The sequence below is a fragment of the Crinia signifera genome, chromosome 4 (genome assembly GCF_055691185.1).
Source record: "Crinia signifera chromosome 4, ASM5569118v1, whole genome shotgun sequence".
In the NCBI taxonomy this organism is placed as follows: domain Eukaryota; kingdom Metazoa; phylum Chordata; class Amphibia; order Anura; family Myobatrachidae; genus Crinia; species Crinia signifera.
In genome coordinates, this window is record NC_139220.1 from 213527540 (window position 1) to 213544364 (window position 16825).

The 16825-nt window shown below is 43.4% G+C and overlaps 1 protein-coding gene across 1 annotated transcript in view; it reads left to right on the plus strand.

The window, feature by feature from the left end:
• Positions 1-16825, plus strand: part of LOC146073029 (dual oxidase 1-like) — a 144811-nt gene that overhangs the window by 70945 nt on the left and 57041 nt on the right. The window contains exons 14-15 of the mRNA XM_083180204.1: positions 6968-7086; positions 15131-15268. Of these exons, the coding sequence (XP_083036330.1) occupies positions 6968-7086; positions 15131-15268 (257 nt within the window). The remainder of the gene's footprint in view (positions 1-6967; positions 7087-15130; positions 15269-16825) is intronic.

Sequence of the window (16825 nt, forward strand, 5' to 3'; positions counted from 1 at the left end):
TGTGTCCATTCCATACCCGGACGTGGACACGTATGAAATTACCAAAGTGAATGGAGAAGGCTCCTGGCTAGTACACCGAAATCAATTTAAAAAATGTACGCCACCCCAAGTACCTGCAGACTTGTCGAAAGGAGAACAAAGGGTCACGTGCCATGCACCGGATTCTACATACGACCCTGCGAGTCAAGCCTGGAAATCTTTTGAGCAGATGCTGACTCTGTTTTGGCCTATGAATGGGACCCCGTCTCCCTACCAGGACTCCTCAGCCGGGGCTCAGGCCGGTTTGATTGAGGACGCTGTCTCTACTGGGCAGGATGCTAAGACGTCATACGTACTCGAAGAATGTGAAGAACCGCTCACGTCTGAGAACGCTATTTCGGAACTTAGGAGGTCTGTACGAAGCAACCGAGGAGTTACACCCCCTCGATACCGAGATTAAATTATAAGACTTCACTCCTGTTAGAGTGGTCGTTCAGTAATGTATATAAACTGTAATGTTGTTTGTTTTTAAGTGCATGAGGACATGCCAATTGTTAGAGGGGGAGAATGTGATATCCTCTATATAAGCATGTTAGTACTGGTCCCCGATAAGGATGTATATATCTATGCATATGGTGGCTGGAGAGGAGAGCTTTTGTGAACAGTATTTGTGCGGACTGGGTATTGCCAGCCACAGCATGTGTCCCCTGCAATCACACAGAGACTGGCTGAGTGGCTGTAGCAGAGATTCTCTGGGTACACGGCATTAAGCACCCCCAGACTTAGACTGAACTGCTGTGCAGCCCCCTGGTACAATAAAGCTATCCGGAGCGTGGCAGGAGAGGAGGCCGGTAAAAGTCCACGAGCTGGAGGGCAGTTTACGGGGCACCCGGATAAAGAGGACAGTTAGATGTGTCGCAGAGATTATTGGAGCGGACGGGGAGAGTGACGGGGAGCAGAGAGGTACGGTCGGTAGAGAGGAGGAATCAGACTTACCCGGAATCCCGAAGCCCGGGCGGGTATAGCAGAGATTCACCGCGTCCCGACCGACAACAGCAGTGACGGAGCCAGCCTGAGTCAGACGGAGGCAACGAGGAAGTGCAAGGTGCATCATAGCGAAGGCGGAGCTGGAGGCGGTGCCGCCATAGCGCTCAGCCAGTAACGTGGTGAGTGTTCCACACACCCCCGGCCAGCCCGACTGTTCATATAGTGCATACGCGATGCCCTACACCCGCCTCCATATCAGTGACATCAGCTATAACACGGCTAAACCCGGCTTCATGGAAGTCAGGGGACGCCTGTAGAAATAATCCCAACACTAATTGTCATTGCTCCAGGAGTATACCGTGGAAATCCTCCCTATCATCCCCAATCAGCCTATAGTGTGTCTAGTGAAACAGTGGCTCCCTACACCTGCTGCTAACTTAACTACAGACCATATCACACGGCTAAACCCGGCTTTCTCGAAGTCAGGGGACGCCTTATAGCAACTCTGCAGCCCCAGCTGTCACGGAAGAATATAACTGTAACCAGTAGCCAGAGGCAAAACCCGGCAGTAACATTGCCAGGGGACTCCTCTGTGAACCTAGCGGAATAGTGGAAAAGGAAGCTAGCGAAAGACTAGATAGTTAAAACCTACTGCCGTAGCAGAGAGAGAGACAGTGATAGACAATTTCCAGCTAATACTAAGGAAAGGAAATAACTTACCTGCAGGGATTTCCGGAATCTCAACTAAGACTTGTATTCATCAAGGACAGTGGCCACGGGGAGGGATACTGTATAGAGAGATAAAGCACTTTTGGTTATATAGAGTAAGTGTTGAGTTATTGCGCAATAACATAAGAGTAATCAAATAAGTATACTATTGTGCCTAGTACACTGTTGATAAATTAGAGTCATAGTAACAATTTAATAGGTCAGGAATTATTACATATTTAATGGTTCTAGGAAAATATTAGTATAGAATAAGAGTAAAGAATAGGAAAACAGGCACATATTGTTATCAAAACGGATGTTAATATTGTGTAACTGATATTGCGTTTATAGGAAAAGAAGCCAGAGATCGGAGAATTCAACTTATGTTCCAGTACAATAAAAGTGTTATTCTGGTGTTACTATTGTTATCCTAAATAAATGTTTAATGTTGATTACAATTCGGTTGTAATAAAACTGTTCGAATATATTGTGTGTTACGACCTTTCTACAGTGACTTATAGAGAAATAGTACTGATCGAAGTATAGAAAGGTCACAACTTTATTATTTAACAATTGATCCTTTGGGATCAAGACAAGACATTAAACAGAGACAAACAACATTTATACATAGATAGATTTGAGAAAGTGGTGAAATATAACTTTCTAAAGTGTCTGTGGATCTATAGAGGAACAATAATTGTAAATACTACCTCAAAAGATCCATAAAGAGTCTCTGAATTATATTCGAAATTATTTCAGACACAAAATGCCTTAAGTAGCCGTCAGATAATTAGTATCAAAGGAAAAAATAGCAAGTCACATAATATTGTTTCATAAATTACCCCTGTTAGTAGCAACAATGTCTTTCTCGCCTGCTACGTGTTAATGCTAGATTCAGCAAAAGGATAGTCTTCTATCTAGCTGCTTAGATGTTGGCTGAAGCTGTAAGTGTTTGACCAAAATAAAGGGATAGCAAGTGAGAGTTTAGTCTAATGGGCCCTACACACATAGCGATGTGTGCAGGGCTACCTAGCTATGCTAGGTCAGGCTGTGCTGCGCCGCTATCGCATAGCACACAGAGCTGACAGCCCACACACAGAGCGAGCTGTCAGCTCTGTGTGCTAAGCGAGCAGACAGCGCCAGTGTTCTCCAGTGGGAGAACCCTGCCAATGCCGAGATTGAGACACTGTCCATCAATCTCGGCCAGCGATAAAGACACGCGGGGACGCGCACTGCTGCCGATATAGCCCCCTCACATACACCGATGTGAGGGCATTTGCTAAGCGACTTTGCCAAACTAAGCAAAATCGCTTAGAAAATGCCTTAATATCGGCATGTGTGTAGGCCGTATAAGAATAAATTACTTGAGTTTGTAGTGCCAAGGGAGTGGCTGCTGCCTGTGCATGTGACAGAATTGTTAGTGAATGCACAGTTGAGCGGACCCCAAGAGCGTCACAAGTATGTAAATTAAAGATCCCCCAAAAATCTGAAGGCCTTCGGATTGGAACAATTACATCTGTGAATCCGGGGAGGAGACGCCACTAGAGAACTTCTGAAGAAGGAAAGTAACTGGACATTTAGGCTTTATTCAGTGACCCCCATGGGTCTCAACGAATTCATTAATTATGGAGTATTTCTAGAAACCTAACCATACATACCCATACATTCCATCAGGCTCCCCTTTGTGCATTCTATTTTATTCATTTCATCCTATTTATTTTACTTTATTTTATCACATTAGATTGAAGGAGTACATGCGTGTGTGGGTTCTTGTGCATACACATGCATGTGATCTCCTATCCCTCCTATCTGCCCCCGTCACTCCACCATAAATTATTACTTATCTAAAAATGTCTAACTACAGCGTTTGTAAATATAAAACATGCTAAGATCAGCCTTATAAATTGCTCAACTATTATCACTATAATTACTATCCACATTACTATTGTTACCATCATATTTATATTTATACCGCTTGTAATTCTTATTTGTATTTCCCAATTATTCATTCCCTAATATTCAGCGCTTTAACAAATCTCTTATTTTGTTACGTACCAAGCTATTTCATTCTGATAGATGTTACCTGTCTATGGACAGTTCCTCCCACTTCAACCATGCCCCCATTTAGGATTGGCCTGAGACCATTTAACAATGAGCGGCCAGGCACACCTGTACTCCGATTGAGAAAGCCCATTGTGAAACGTACGTCTCGGACTATAGGCCCCCGCTGTGCACAAATGGGCACCTACATGCCTCACCTGCCCGTCACCTAGGCTCCCAGCAACACGGTACCCTGCGATCCTGCTTATGCCCAGACCACAATCTGACTACAGGCTCCCGGCGCACTGGCTGATTACTCCCAGCGTCCACACAGCCAAATTGCTGACCCAGACCATATACATCTCAGACCGCACTGATTACAGACTCTCGCTCCCGGATTAGCTGATCGCTTACGGCGCACACACAGCCGGCTCCCGCTGACGCCTACCCTTTTATCGGGAAGCTCCACACTGGCGTCCGGCTTCCACGGAGCATAAGGCTGGTTTCACACACTCCGGCTGCTGCCGGACGGGAAATTACCGCACGGCTTAAAAGCCGTGCCGCCCCTACAGTGTGTGATGGACAGCTCTGTGTCCATTCACACTGGACGGTCACGGCGCGGCCGCCGGGTAGCAGCCGGATCTTACCACTGCAGTGTCTGGCTGCCGTGCCTTGGCCGTCCCGTTCTGCCCATTCAGTGTGGTGTGGAAGGCAATGGGCGCCTTCACACACCACGGAAATTACCGGATACTTATGCCCGCCCCCATGTGACGAGTAGGGCGGGCGTACACCCCGTCAGACTGGAAATGCCAGTCAAACTATTTGGACCCACCCCCATGTGACGAGGGGGCGGGGACACAGTATCTCCAAATCGGACCATGTGAAAGGTCCAGAAATCCGGCTAAAAGCCGGACAAAGTGGGTCCGGCTTTTTTCCGTCCGGTCAAAACCGGACTGTGTGAAACCAGCCTAAGACTTCAGTCCCTGAGATCTCTGGTCTGGCTATTTGCTGTCTCTCCTATCCCGACAGCCTGACCCTGCTGATGCCGACACGCTGACCGACAGTCCTGCATGACATACTGCCTGAGGTTCCAGTTAGTGAGTCCTTAAGCCCACTGTAGCATCTTTTTGACCATCCATTGCCATACTATCTAGCTAGTCTATTTATATCGTTAACACTATTCCTTTGAACTGTTTAACAGAAGCCTCCAAATTGACATACAACAATTTTTGTTTGGCACCATAGACCTAGCACTGATATATACTTCCGGTGAACTATTCAGCATATTGTTTAAAAACTTTTTTCTTACAGGACTATTTCAGTATTCTTGTTTGATCAGTAACTGGTACTACATATCACTGATATTACTATTACGTGTTTGAGCAATAAATGGTTCACTGCGATATATTCTAGGACATACCAATATATATTATATATATATAATATATAAATTGGGTACTACAGCCCTGCATTGATCTTATCACCTCTGTACATGAGCAAATGCTAGCTAAACGTGTACCAATCTATGCCACATCATTTACCAACTGAATATACATAAGGACCAGTAGCTTATTCTATTATTCTTTTATTGTCTGTTTGTTTATCTTATTCTTATCTTGGTATAAACTATCTCTGCACGGCATTCCAGGAGTGGATATCTGAATATCTGAACCAAACGTTTTCTTCCCTGCAATGCCATTTATTTGACAACAGGGATTAAACCAAGGAACTCTGATGACCACATGCCTCAGTGCATCTAATACTTCCTTCATTACCTCACTACCAGGGTGTTATCACTCAACCACTGTTCACTACAGTTGCCACTGTGCACAGCGGATAGCAGCATAAACCAGGGATTATAGTGAAGGAGTACTCTTTATCTATATCCATTCTGGGTTCTCTCATTCCCAGGGGCCCTTTAACTTGACTCTGCACTGTCCTACGTATAACAAAGCTAAATAGGTTACCCCTGGCAACAGCAGAAACCTCCTTTTCTCTAATTTACATCCTTGTGACGCTCTTGAGGTCTGCTCAACTGTGCATTCACTGACAATTCTGTCACATGCACAGGCAGCAGCCACTCCCTTGGCACTACAAACTCAAGCAATGTATTCTAAGACTAAACTCTCACTTGTTATCCCTTTATTTTGGTCAAACACTTACAGCTTCAGCCAACATCTAAGCAGCAAGATAGAAGACTATCCTTTTGCTGAATCTAGCATTAACACGTAGCAGGCGAGAAAGACTGTGTTGCTACTAACAGGGGTCATTTATGATACAATATTATGTGACTTGCTATTTTTTCCTTTGATACTAATTATCTGACGGCTACTTGAGGCATTTTGTGTCTGAAATAATTTTGAATATAATTCAGAGACTCTTTATGGATCTTTTGAGGTAGTACAGATGGGGCATAGCTCATCTTTGCAGGGGATGGCGATGGCGACGCCAGCCGCCATCCCACGCCAGCCGCCATCTGTATAGCGAGAAGGGGACGCGCGCACGAGAGGCGCGCGCGTCCAGCTTCCAGCGCTTCCCCCGGGTCACCGCCGGCTTGTCGGCGGTCACCCGGGGTCCCCGCCGCCTGCCCGCACCCCCCCTAATCCTGTCCGTCTCCCTGAAGCGGAGACGGACAGGGTTCCCGTCGCCCCGCCGACAGAGATTGAGACGCGCGTGAGACGCACGCGCGTCTCAGTCAGATGGCGAGCCGGGCTGCTGCGGCGGTGACGTTCTGGCAATTCGCCAGCAAGGAAGAGCGCTCGGCCCCATCTTATTGTTCCTCTATAGATCCACAGACACTTTAGAAAGTTATATTTCACCACTTTTTTAAATCTATCTATGTATAAATGTTGTTTGACTCTGTTTAATGTCTTGTCTTGATCCCAAAGGATCAATGTTTAAATAATAAAGTTAAATCTTAACAGTAATTATTTTGTTTATAGAGGGCTGTGCCCCACCCGGGAGACTTTTTGATATCCTCTCTTGGATATCCTCTAAGAAGGATTTTGTCAGAAAGAGTGAACTAGAATAACCCCCACAGTTTGGGAACCACTGCATTAGAGAGTGATTGTGGCTTTCCGAGTGAATCAGAATAATCCCCTTAGCGATTTGTGCTGAGCAATCTGTGCTAACCAGTACTCTTTATGCATGCCCATGGTACACAGACAGAATTACTAACATTTAGATGTTTCTGTAAATATTTTCTTTCAGACAATACAGAAGGTTAACATATAGTAATGTCTCTTTTTTATAGATTATTCAATGCAGACGAAATAGCAGAGATCAAGAATACTTCATTTCATGATGTCATTTTAGCAGTTACCTCTGCAGAAATTGGAAATATTCAACAGAAAGTATTCACTTTTCTTAACGGTGAGTCAGTACATAGAGTATAGTGAGAATTTGGAATAACACACCTACAGTATATACATACTTCCTACACATACTGTACTTTAAGTTTATGTATTATGTAACAGAGCCTGGCTCAAAATGAATGCCAATAGCATAGTTTCTAGCATTTTAAATACTAACAATAAATATTGTACCAGATTAAGGTGAAATAAAAATTACAGGGTCAGATCTTGAAAAACTGGCAGTGACCTTGGACACTAGGGAATGTTGCCTAAAGCACATGTGTTTATGTGATGTGGACATTGATTCAGATCTGATTGCTGCTGTGCACAGCTAGTGATTATTGATACACTGCGGATGGCCCATGGTACTCATGCGCAACACCCACACAAGGTGACTGACAGAAAGTAGGTGTCTGAGGGGTAGATTTATTAAGCTTGGTGAAGTGATAAAGTGTCTGGTTTTTATCACCAGCCAATCAGCTCCTACCTGTTATTTTTCAAACAAACCTGTAACTTCACAGATAGGAGCTGATTGGCTGCTGATAGAAACGAGCCACGTTATCACTTCACCGGGCTTAATAAATCTGCCCCTGAGGGTGGTAACTGGCCACTTAGTGGGAATGCTAAAAAAACAGCAGGCATGCCAGAAAAAATGCTAGGCATGCCTAGAAAAATGCAAGGATGCCAAAGCATTTTAGGCTTGGGTGTGTGACGTCAGCTCCAGGCCGTATATGCCGAGTAAGTCTCTGGCTATTCTTAGCTTGCAATGACTGGTGCACAGTGGGAAAAAAATCATTCCACTGTAAAGAAGCATTTTGGAATTTTTTTGCTTGCCTGCAAATTCTACGCTAGAATTTATTCGCAATGCAGGATTTCACTCTAGCGGGGTGGCTAATTCGATCAACAGCGATCAGGTCTGAATTACCCCTGGATCCTGGATATCCTGGATCTCTTGATAAGTAACAATGGGGACATTCTTACTAACATAACCATGAGGGAGACATTGGGGAACAGTGATCACAATATGATCACATTTGATTTAAATTTTAACAAAGATAATTATATTGTAGCAACGAGGTCCTTAATATTCAGAAAAACAAACTATGGTAAGTATATAAACTGGAATTATTTAGAGTTATGGATACTACTAAAAGGTGGCAAACTTTAAAAAAAATACTGCTGGAGGGCACTGGTAAATTTATTCCTAGGGTAAATAAAAGAACAAATATCAAAAGGAAACTGATGTGGCTAAACAGCAAAGTCAAATTTGAAATAGCTAAAAAAAGTAAGGCATTGAAAACATTTAAACAAGATGGGACACCCAAATCATTTCCGCATATAAAGAATGTAATAAGAAATGTAAAAATACTATCAAGATGGCTAAATTAGAGACTGAACATAAAATAGCCGCGGGTAGCAAATCTAATCCCAAAAAATTATAGTTATATAAACGGGAAATGGTTAAGGAAGGAAAATATTGGCCCACTAAAAAATAAGCAGGGTACCCTGGTAATAGAAGGAAAAGAGAAAGCAGAAATATTCAATTCATTTTTTGCTTCGGTATTTACAAGAAAGAATCTTCAGAAGATCTGTCACAGATTAAATGCTAGTCGCTAAACGACAGCCCCTGCATCCGGCAGTTACTGGTAACTGTACCCAGTGATGGAGGCACGGGCAGAGGCCCAGCACCCCACGGCACCCAGCAGCAGAGAAGAGGAGCAGCAGGATGATGGTGGTCAACAGAAGGAGTGGTGTGCAGTGCTACCAGTCCAATAGGGCACGTGAGTCGGCCAGTGTGGTCCTGTACAACAGTGCGACCTCTATAACCACAGAGGGCCGCAGCACCAACCACCTATACAGTAGATGGGCCACCAGCTCCCAGTCCAGGCAGCCATTTCCCCCTCCACAAGGCCCACAGAGTACATGTACCCAGTGGGGGAACAGCAGTGAGGGAAAGGTACCCCAACCCGGAAGTACAGTAAGCTTCTATACCAAAATAGACTACACAGTTACAGAGCACTCTCTTGTGGTCACAATTGAGATTGCATGTCATATGTTAGTTATTGAAAGGATTTATCTGGATACATCAGTGTCCGTTATCTCCCTCAGAGACCCCAACAACAGACCCATGACCCACACCAGAGAAACATTTGTTTTCAGACGCCCGTGCCTTGCCTGCAAGGACTAAAGTCCCAGCTAGACACCTTACCAAGGCACCTTTCCCTATACATTGTGTCACCACCCATTTGGGGGCCTCATCAAAATGGGCCCCACCGAACCCTGTGCACAGGTCAGACCATAGGGTCCGTATGCTCCAGGACTCTAAGTAGCCAGTGTATAGTTAGACCAGTTAATTTCATTAGGGTTACTGATACAGAATAGAAGGGGGGTTTTATACCTGCGCACTGAATCTATCTTCTTGATTTTTCTTATCTAGCAGCTGCACCTAAACGGGGGACTAATTCCGTTTGGTAAATGGACAAGGTACAAGGGTAGTTTGTGGTACTGCGCTCCGTTAATGAAAATTCTACAGGTTGTCTTAAAAGAATTGTAGTTCTTTATTTGTATACAATAGTAAAGTATATAGCAATTAACCTTTTCAATATAATTTCCTGACGCTGTAGACTGGAATATTGTATTCCTTCAAGGTTTACAATTGCTAATAGTGGATATGACACATGCATGATGTGTCTGAATCTCGTGTATTAATCTACAATGTAGGTAATTAATACATGAAAAAAGATGCAAGAAAAGAAGGAAACGAAAAGAATTGAAAAAAGCTAAAATTACACATCTAAATGGAAAAAAGGGGAAAAAAATCTACACAAGTGTGTCGTCAGTTATCTGTCCAATAAATTGGGCGGTATGTATACACTTATTGCATATGCATGCAATGGATTTCGGATTCCTCAAAGAAAATAAAATAAATGTTTGAACTCAGTCTGTGGCTGAGAAAACTGTCAAGCGGCGTCCCGCTATTTGTAATCCTCCTTCTGGTGTCAGTTTTTTAACGATCAATGCTGGTACCTGTATGGTCGGTTTTCGTGTTCGGTAGCGGCTTCTCGTCGGGAGGTGGCTTGGGATCACAGGGTCCCGGACTTGGGTGCTGCGCCCGTCTACTACGTGGCACCGGCAGATCCGTGTGTTACATGGCTGACCGGGCTGTAGTGAAGGCAGACGCTACTCCCTGTCTGGAGATGACGCGGCTCACCGTTGCTGGATGGGGATCCTTCACGGTGACCCCTCTGTCTCCTGTACAGGGCCCTGTATGACCGGCCTAGCTCCCCCTCCTCTATGATACTCACCACTGCCGGTACACTGGGTTCCCCTCAGTCTCACTCAGGTCTCCGTTGCGTAGCGGTGTGTGCACCCACCGGCCGCTTCGACGTGGGATTCTTCCAGGTGTTGCTCACTCAGCTCCTAGTAAGTATGGTTTTAACAATGGTGTGTACCCTCCAACGCGTTTCGGCTTATGCCTTCTTCTCCCTAGTAAACCTTGAAGGAATACAATATTCCAGTCCACAGCGTCAGGAAATTATATTGAAAAGGTTAATTGCTATAAACTTTACTCTTGTATACAAATAAAGAACTACAATTCTTTTAAGACTACCTGTAGAATTTTCATTAACGGAGCGCAGTACCACAAACTACCCTTGTACCTGGTACAGAATAGATCCTAGCTCATATATGCTTAATCGCCCAAGGTGCCTTATGAGTCAAAAGGTTTTTTAGCTTTAATGTGAGTTCCAATTGGGAAAATGAATTCTATAGTTTTATAATTGTCCTCCCACTTAAATAAAAGTGATGATGCTTTTTGTAATCAATTAGTATTACTCACACATCCGTCTCCAGAGTGGAAATGGGTAAAGAGATGAATGAAAGCATGAGCACGCAATGCAGATTCCATTGCAGACGATGATAAACCTATAGAATTAATTTTCCCATTTGGAACTCACATTAAAGCATAAAAACCTTTTGACATACGGCACCTTGGGCGATTAAGCATATATGAGCTAGGATCTATTCTGTACTTGTATCTTTTAAATAAGGCATTTTTATTTTTATTGATTTTATTAGTGTTTTGTGTTTATTGTGTATGTATATGTTTTATTGCATGCATGCAATTAATATTTAGTCTTTGAATATATTATTAAAGTGTTATTTTGTGTACATACAGCGCCTGACGGTTTTCTTCCTTTTGATCCCAAAATGAAGGTTTGCACCGGGACTGAGCATTTCAAAGTCCCGGTGCAAACCTTAATTTTGCAATGTGAAAGCAGCATTAGACCCATGCACAGTCAGACAGCAATCGCTTTACTGTGAAATACTCAAATTTGCATGCATCTCTGAATCCGGCCCAGATAACTTTGTGTTCAAAAATAAAAACTCAATGCTAACTTTAATACTGTGCTATTAAGCTCCACCTACTAAAAATATAAATTAAAGGATTACTCTGGGATTATGTTAGGTGTAGCTATAATCCTGGCTCCTCATGCTATGTAAACTTTGTGCATGTGATACATCTATAATAAAGGTGTCTTTTATCTTCAGTGTTACAAATCTTATTATCTAGGTTTTCAATCTAACTAACTCAGAAGTGCATATTGCTTGCTATATTATGTCTATTGTTACCTGATGTTGTTTATAGTCATGGAGGTGAATTACTATAGAAAGAAAAAAGAAAATATAATGGGGGAGTTGTGTAGGAAATGAAAAAAAAAACTGATTGCTGACAGGCCACACATAGAGGAGTGCCATGGTTAACCCTTTGAGAGCCAAGTGAATTTCTCAAAATAGGAGTGAAAGTTGCAGGGCAAGTGCTTTTATTCATCATAATGACCTGTAATGATTACCTTATATAGGAAATAGAATCTATTTTTCCGCAACATTTTTTATTTGAATTTATATAACAAATGTGAGCGGCGCTGGCATTTCTAGCAGATATTTTGCACATCTCTCAGAGAGATGTTGGCACTCAAAGGGTTAAATAAATGACGTTCCAGTGGGGATCCAAGTGCATCCTTTGGTATACGCAAAGTGCTTTGTTCGCACTTAAGAATCTATGCAACTAAAAAGTAATTGAAAAACAGAATTGAGGCACAGCCCCTTTTGTTGAATCATACAGCAATATTGCATTGTTTTGGAAAGTAGCTATGGTACTTGTGAGTTATCCGGGCGTCCGATTTTTTGATTGTATGCCTTAAGTTAAGGCATACAATCAGATGCGATGCGATGCGATATCGCATCGCATCGCATGCGACCATCGGATGCGATGACCCGGTTTTTCCATAGGAATCAATGTTAAAATGATTCCTATGGAAAAAGGGGTCCTTTTCATACCCCTACTATCCAAGTGGGCATGGAGTTGGATATAAACCTGTGGCGAGCGTAGCGAGCCACCGAGCCCGAAGCGTGGCGAGCGAAGCGAGCCCCGCGAGGGGACGGTATTCCGTGTCCCCTCGCGGGGCTCGCTACGCTCGCCACGCTTCGGGCTCGGTGGCTCGCTACGCTCGCCACAGGTTTATATCCAACTCCATGCCCACTTGGATAGTAGGGGTATGAAAAGGACCCTTTTTCCCATTGAATTCCATGTTAAAATGGACTCAGTCCATTTTAACATTGATTCCTATGGAAAAATCGGGTCATCGCATCGCATCGCATCGCATCGCATCCGATGGTCGCATGCGATGCGATGCGATGTCCCGATCCGACCCGATTTAAAAATCGGACGCCCGGATAACTCACAAGTACCGTAGCTATTACTAAAGAAACACACTGTACTGTAGAACGCTTAGTCATGACCCCACACCTACAGTGCGTGGGTAGTGCTCATTATCACAATCACCATATTTACAGGCATGTCAGGTGTTTTGTTGTTATGATGTATAACATATACAAAGGCAACCACACAGAAAGTTTTACTTACAAAGCTCTTTCTGCATTGATTAATGCATAAAAAAAATTGGTAAAAGTAGTCAGCAAGATTTAGCTCCTTCTGATAGGAAATACCCCTATGTGCTTCATAGTATGAAAACAAACATTGTTGACAGGGTTTCTAAATAAGCACTGAGAGTGTAGAGTCCTGGCACATTTTCTAATTGAGAATGGCATTTTACAATACACACATACCACTATAAAGAGAACATGTACCTCCGGGATGCATCCAAAGAGGAGGAGGCTCATGCGCAGTCTCTGTCTGGGCCCCATTCTTTTTTTTAGCTAGCAAGGCAATAGAGGCTGGGCACTAGGCAGGGCCAGCTCTACCATTAGGCAGCTTTAGGCAGCTGCCTAGGGCACCAGGATCTGGGGGGGGGGGGGGCACCACCAAGTCTGCAAATCAAAAAAATCAAGGATGTTTATGAGGATCCTTGTTGTACTTTATGCTGGTGGCGGCTGTGGAACTTCTAAGATCTCACCCCCATACTTTCCCTTGAGTCATACTTCCCTACTTTGCTGCCACCTCCTCCTTGTACTCTGTTGTGGGTGACAAAGGGAATCGTGCAGAGGGCCTCCAGGGAAATCAGGGGACTTTTGCCTAGGGTTCTGTGAAGCCTTACACTGGCCTTGGCACTAGGGTGCAGGGTGCCGGTCTCCTGGAAAATGGCACTGCAACCATTTTCACAGTGATTTTCCTATTGTGCATGATGCCAGAAAAATGGATGCATCACAGTGTTCCCGGTGTTTTCTGCTGCCGACATGGGACTCAAGTAATAAAAAATGTACAATGTGGGCCCTACTGTTCCCTAGGGGCCCATGTGCACCACACACACTGCACCCATTGTAGATTTGCCAGTGATCAACCTATAGATATTTCACTTATATTAAAAAAATGATGTCATATCGTGATGTCACATTACCCATAGATAGTTTTTTCTTTCTTTCCGGAACAAGCATTTTTGTGAGAATATTTAGTTTCTCTAACTTCAGATGTTGCCCATAGCAACCAATCAGATTCTCATAGAAAAATGATAGACCGATTCTGATCGATTCGTACGGCCAACATCGCTTAATTATAATCACTAAAATTCAAGGAATATATGTGCATATACAGTAAATCAGTAAAGCTCTTTAAATTTGACTTGGAAATCTGCCTCAAGACCAACTACAGTAGTGAATTGTGGAGAACCATAAAAAAAGTATAAATCACTTCTCTTGCATCCGAGAGGGATTACTTTGAGAGTAAACAATGAATGCCAATATTTGTCATGTCATGCAGAACCTCACAAAAATAGAACATAGTTAATGGTTTCTTTCCTAAGCAAAGAACAAAAACATGAGATAGATAAACTGATGAGTACAGTGGCGTAAGTTTGTCGCAGTTGCCCGGAGGCAAGATAAAAATTGGTGCCCCCCTCCCCTCCCAACACACACACACATCATCCTATATAAATATATGCATGTATGTATGTTATGGATATTATGTTTGGAATAAAGACATTTATGATCCTGCTATGAGGAGGAGACAGCCACAGAAGTGATATCAAAGGCTTTCAATTAACTTATTCAAACTCACAGGGGAGGAGAAGTGCCCCCTTGGGAGCAGGAGCCCGGCGGCAGTCGACTCCATTGCCTCCCAGAGTTCTGCCTCTGGATGAGTATATTCTTTCAATGCTGGACTCTTAACCTTTCAGTGCCAACATCTCTGTGAGAGATGTTCAAAATATCCAATGCCAGTGTCGCTCACATTTGGTATATATAAATTCAAATAAAAAAAATGTGGTGTAAAAAATATTAGATTTCCTATATAAGATAAACATTACAGGTCATTTTGATGAATAAATGTTTGCTTGGCAATATTTACCCCAATTTTGACAAATTCACTTGGCGCTCAAAGGGTTAAAAAGGCTGAGATTTTGTTAACTGTTTTGAAGTTTTGCATTTGCACAATACATAGAGCGTGATGTTTTAAACCTTGGCAACTCCTAACTGCCATGTTGCAGGCTGTGTGTTGGAAAATGTCAGGAGCTGATTGTTTCATGCTTTATCTCTCTCCAAACTTTGATACATCTCACCCATAGTAGCACACATTATATGTACATACTTGACTTCTGTTCCACTCGTAGGTGACCCGTGCCCTCAACCGGGACAAATCACTTCTGCGAATCTGCCTCCTTGTGTTCCTCTTGCTGTTATTGACTACTTTGAAGGCAGTCTGTTTGGATACAGTGCTATTATTGTGATTATTTGCTCTTTTCCACTAGGTTTGTATACTTTCCTTACAATAATTCTCCTCAAAAAAGTAATAACAATGTTGCCATATTTGTTACAAGGACAGTCACGTTCTTGCTTTACAGTATCTTTGTCCCAAAGATCTACCTGTGCATAGGTATGCAGTCAGTGGGTAGACTGCATACCTAAATGACGACACAAGCTTAAGATCAACATAGGCAACTACGACAGTCAAAAGGTTGAAATTAGTGGGCATAGAGTGGGGATTTAATAGTGTGCCGAGCACAGCGAGAGGACACGGTAGATATATACGGTGTCCATGTCCACGTAAGATTACATATACACCAAAGAATCATGAAAAAATCATGTCAACCTTTTGACTTTCGACCTTGCCTATGTCGGCCATAAGTGACCTTTTGGTAGTGTGGACCTAAGGTATGTCAACCTCTTTTCGGTGTCGACTTAGAAAGGTATTCAATGCCTTTAATATAGCAAGGGGGTTTGACAGCGAGGATCGTTTTTCCTTTACCGAAAAGAAGCCATCCTCACCGTAGAAAACTCCCTTCACCGTGGCATTGCATACCGCCCCTAGTCACTGTCGACCATTAGTGGTCGACCTACACATTGTCTATTATCTATAACGTAACCCTGTGAATAGAACCACATTAAAGTGCTACGTCTTAAATTATGTACAGTAGCAAACATTTCACCAATACCCCATTATGTATATAGAACTTTGCCCTTTTGTACTTCCTATTTCATTATGTATGGTTACTATTTTGTATTTTGCGGTAATTCATATGATGTTTTCTTTATGTGCATGTGCATTATTGCACATGTGCATACGCTTGGTGCGAGCGGGCATGGCGAATTGCTGGTTTGCCATCCCAATCGCACCTGGCAGTGGGGGCGGCGGCGACAGGCTGCACCCATGGGAATGCCCAGCATTTTATAGGTGTTCCCATGAAAACGCTGGGCGTTCCCATGGATATTAGGCCATGACATGGATGCCAGGGTGGGCAGCTGACATGTGGATGCCAGTCACCTGCCCACTTCCCGTACAGGGAGCACGCAAAGCTAAGACACCAGAGTGTATCCTACTTTTGCACGCTCCTTCCAAATCATTAAATGGTCAGAAACCCTCAAATGATTTGGCCCCTGCACCCAAGGCTGTGAATGGATGTTTATGCAGAACATCCATTCACAGCCGTGTGGGGGAATTCAACGAACAAGGGTGGTTGTGCGAGCTGTGTTTTATTCACACGCAACGCTGTGAATTTCGCAGTGTTGTGTGTGGATCTATTATCATAGTGCATTTTGTGCCTGTAAGAGAAAACTTTTATACATTGGGTTCATGGACATTGTAAGAATAGGCATTTTATGGTTGGACCGTGCTGTTTAATGCTGCTAGGTAAAGGATTTTAATACTAAACCCTTGTTTTCCTGGTCTGAAAGGTACATTAAAAAGAACTGCTTACTGTCAGTGGCGTAACTACTATAAGGCAGTCCCAGCTGTCGCTTGGGGGAGCAAGTCACATGCTGCTGCCTGCCACTGCCCACTGACTGAGCACCGGAGGCGAGTCAGCCGC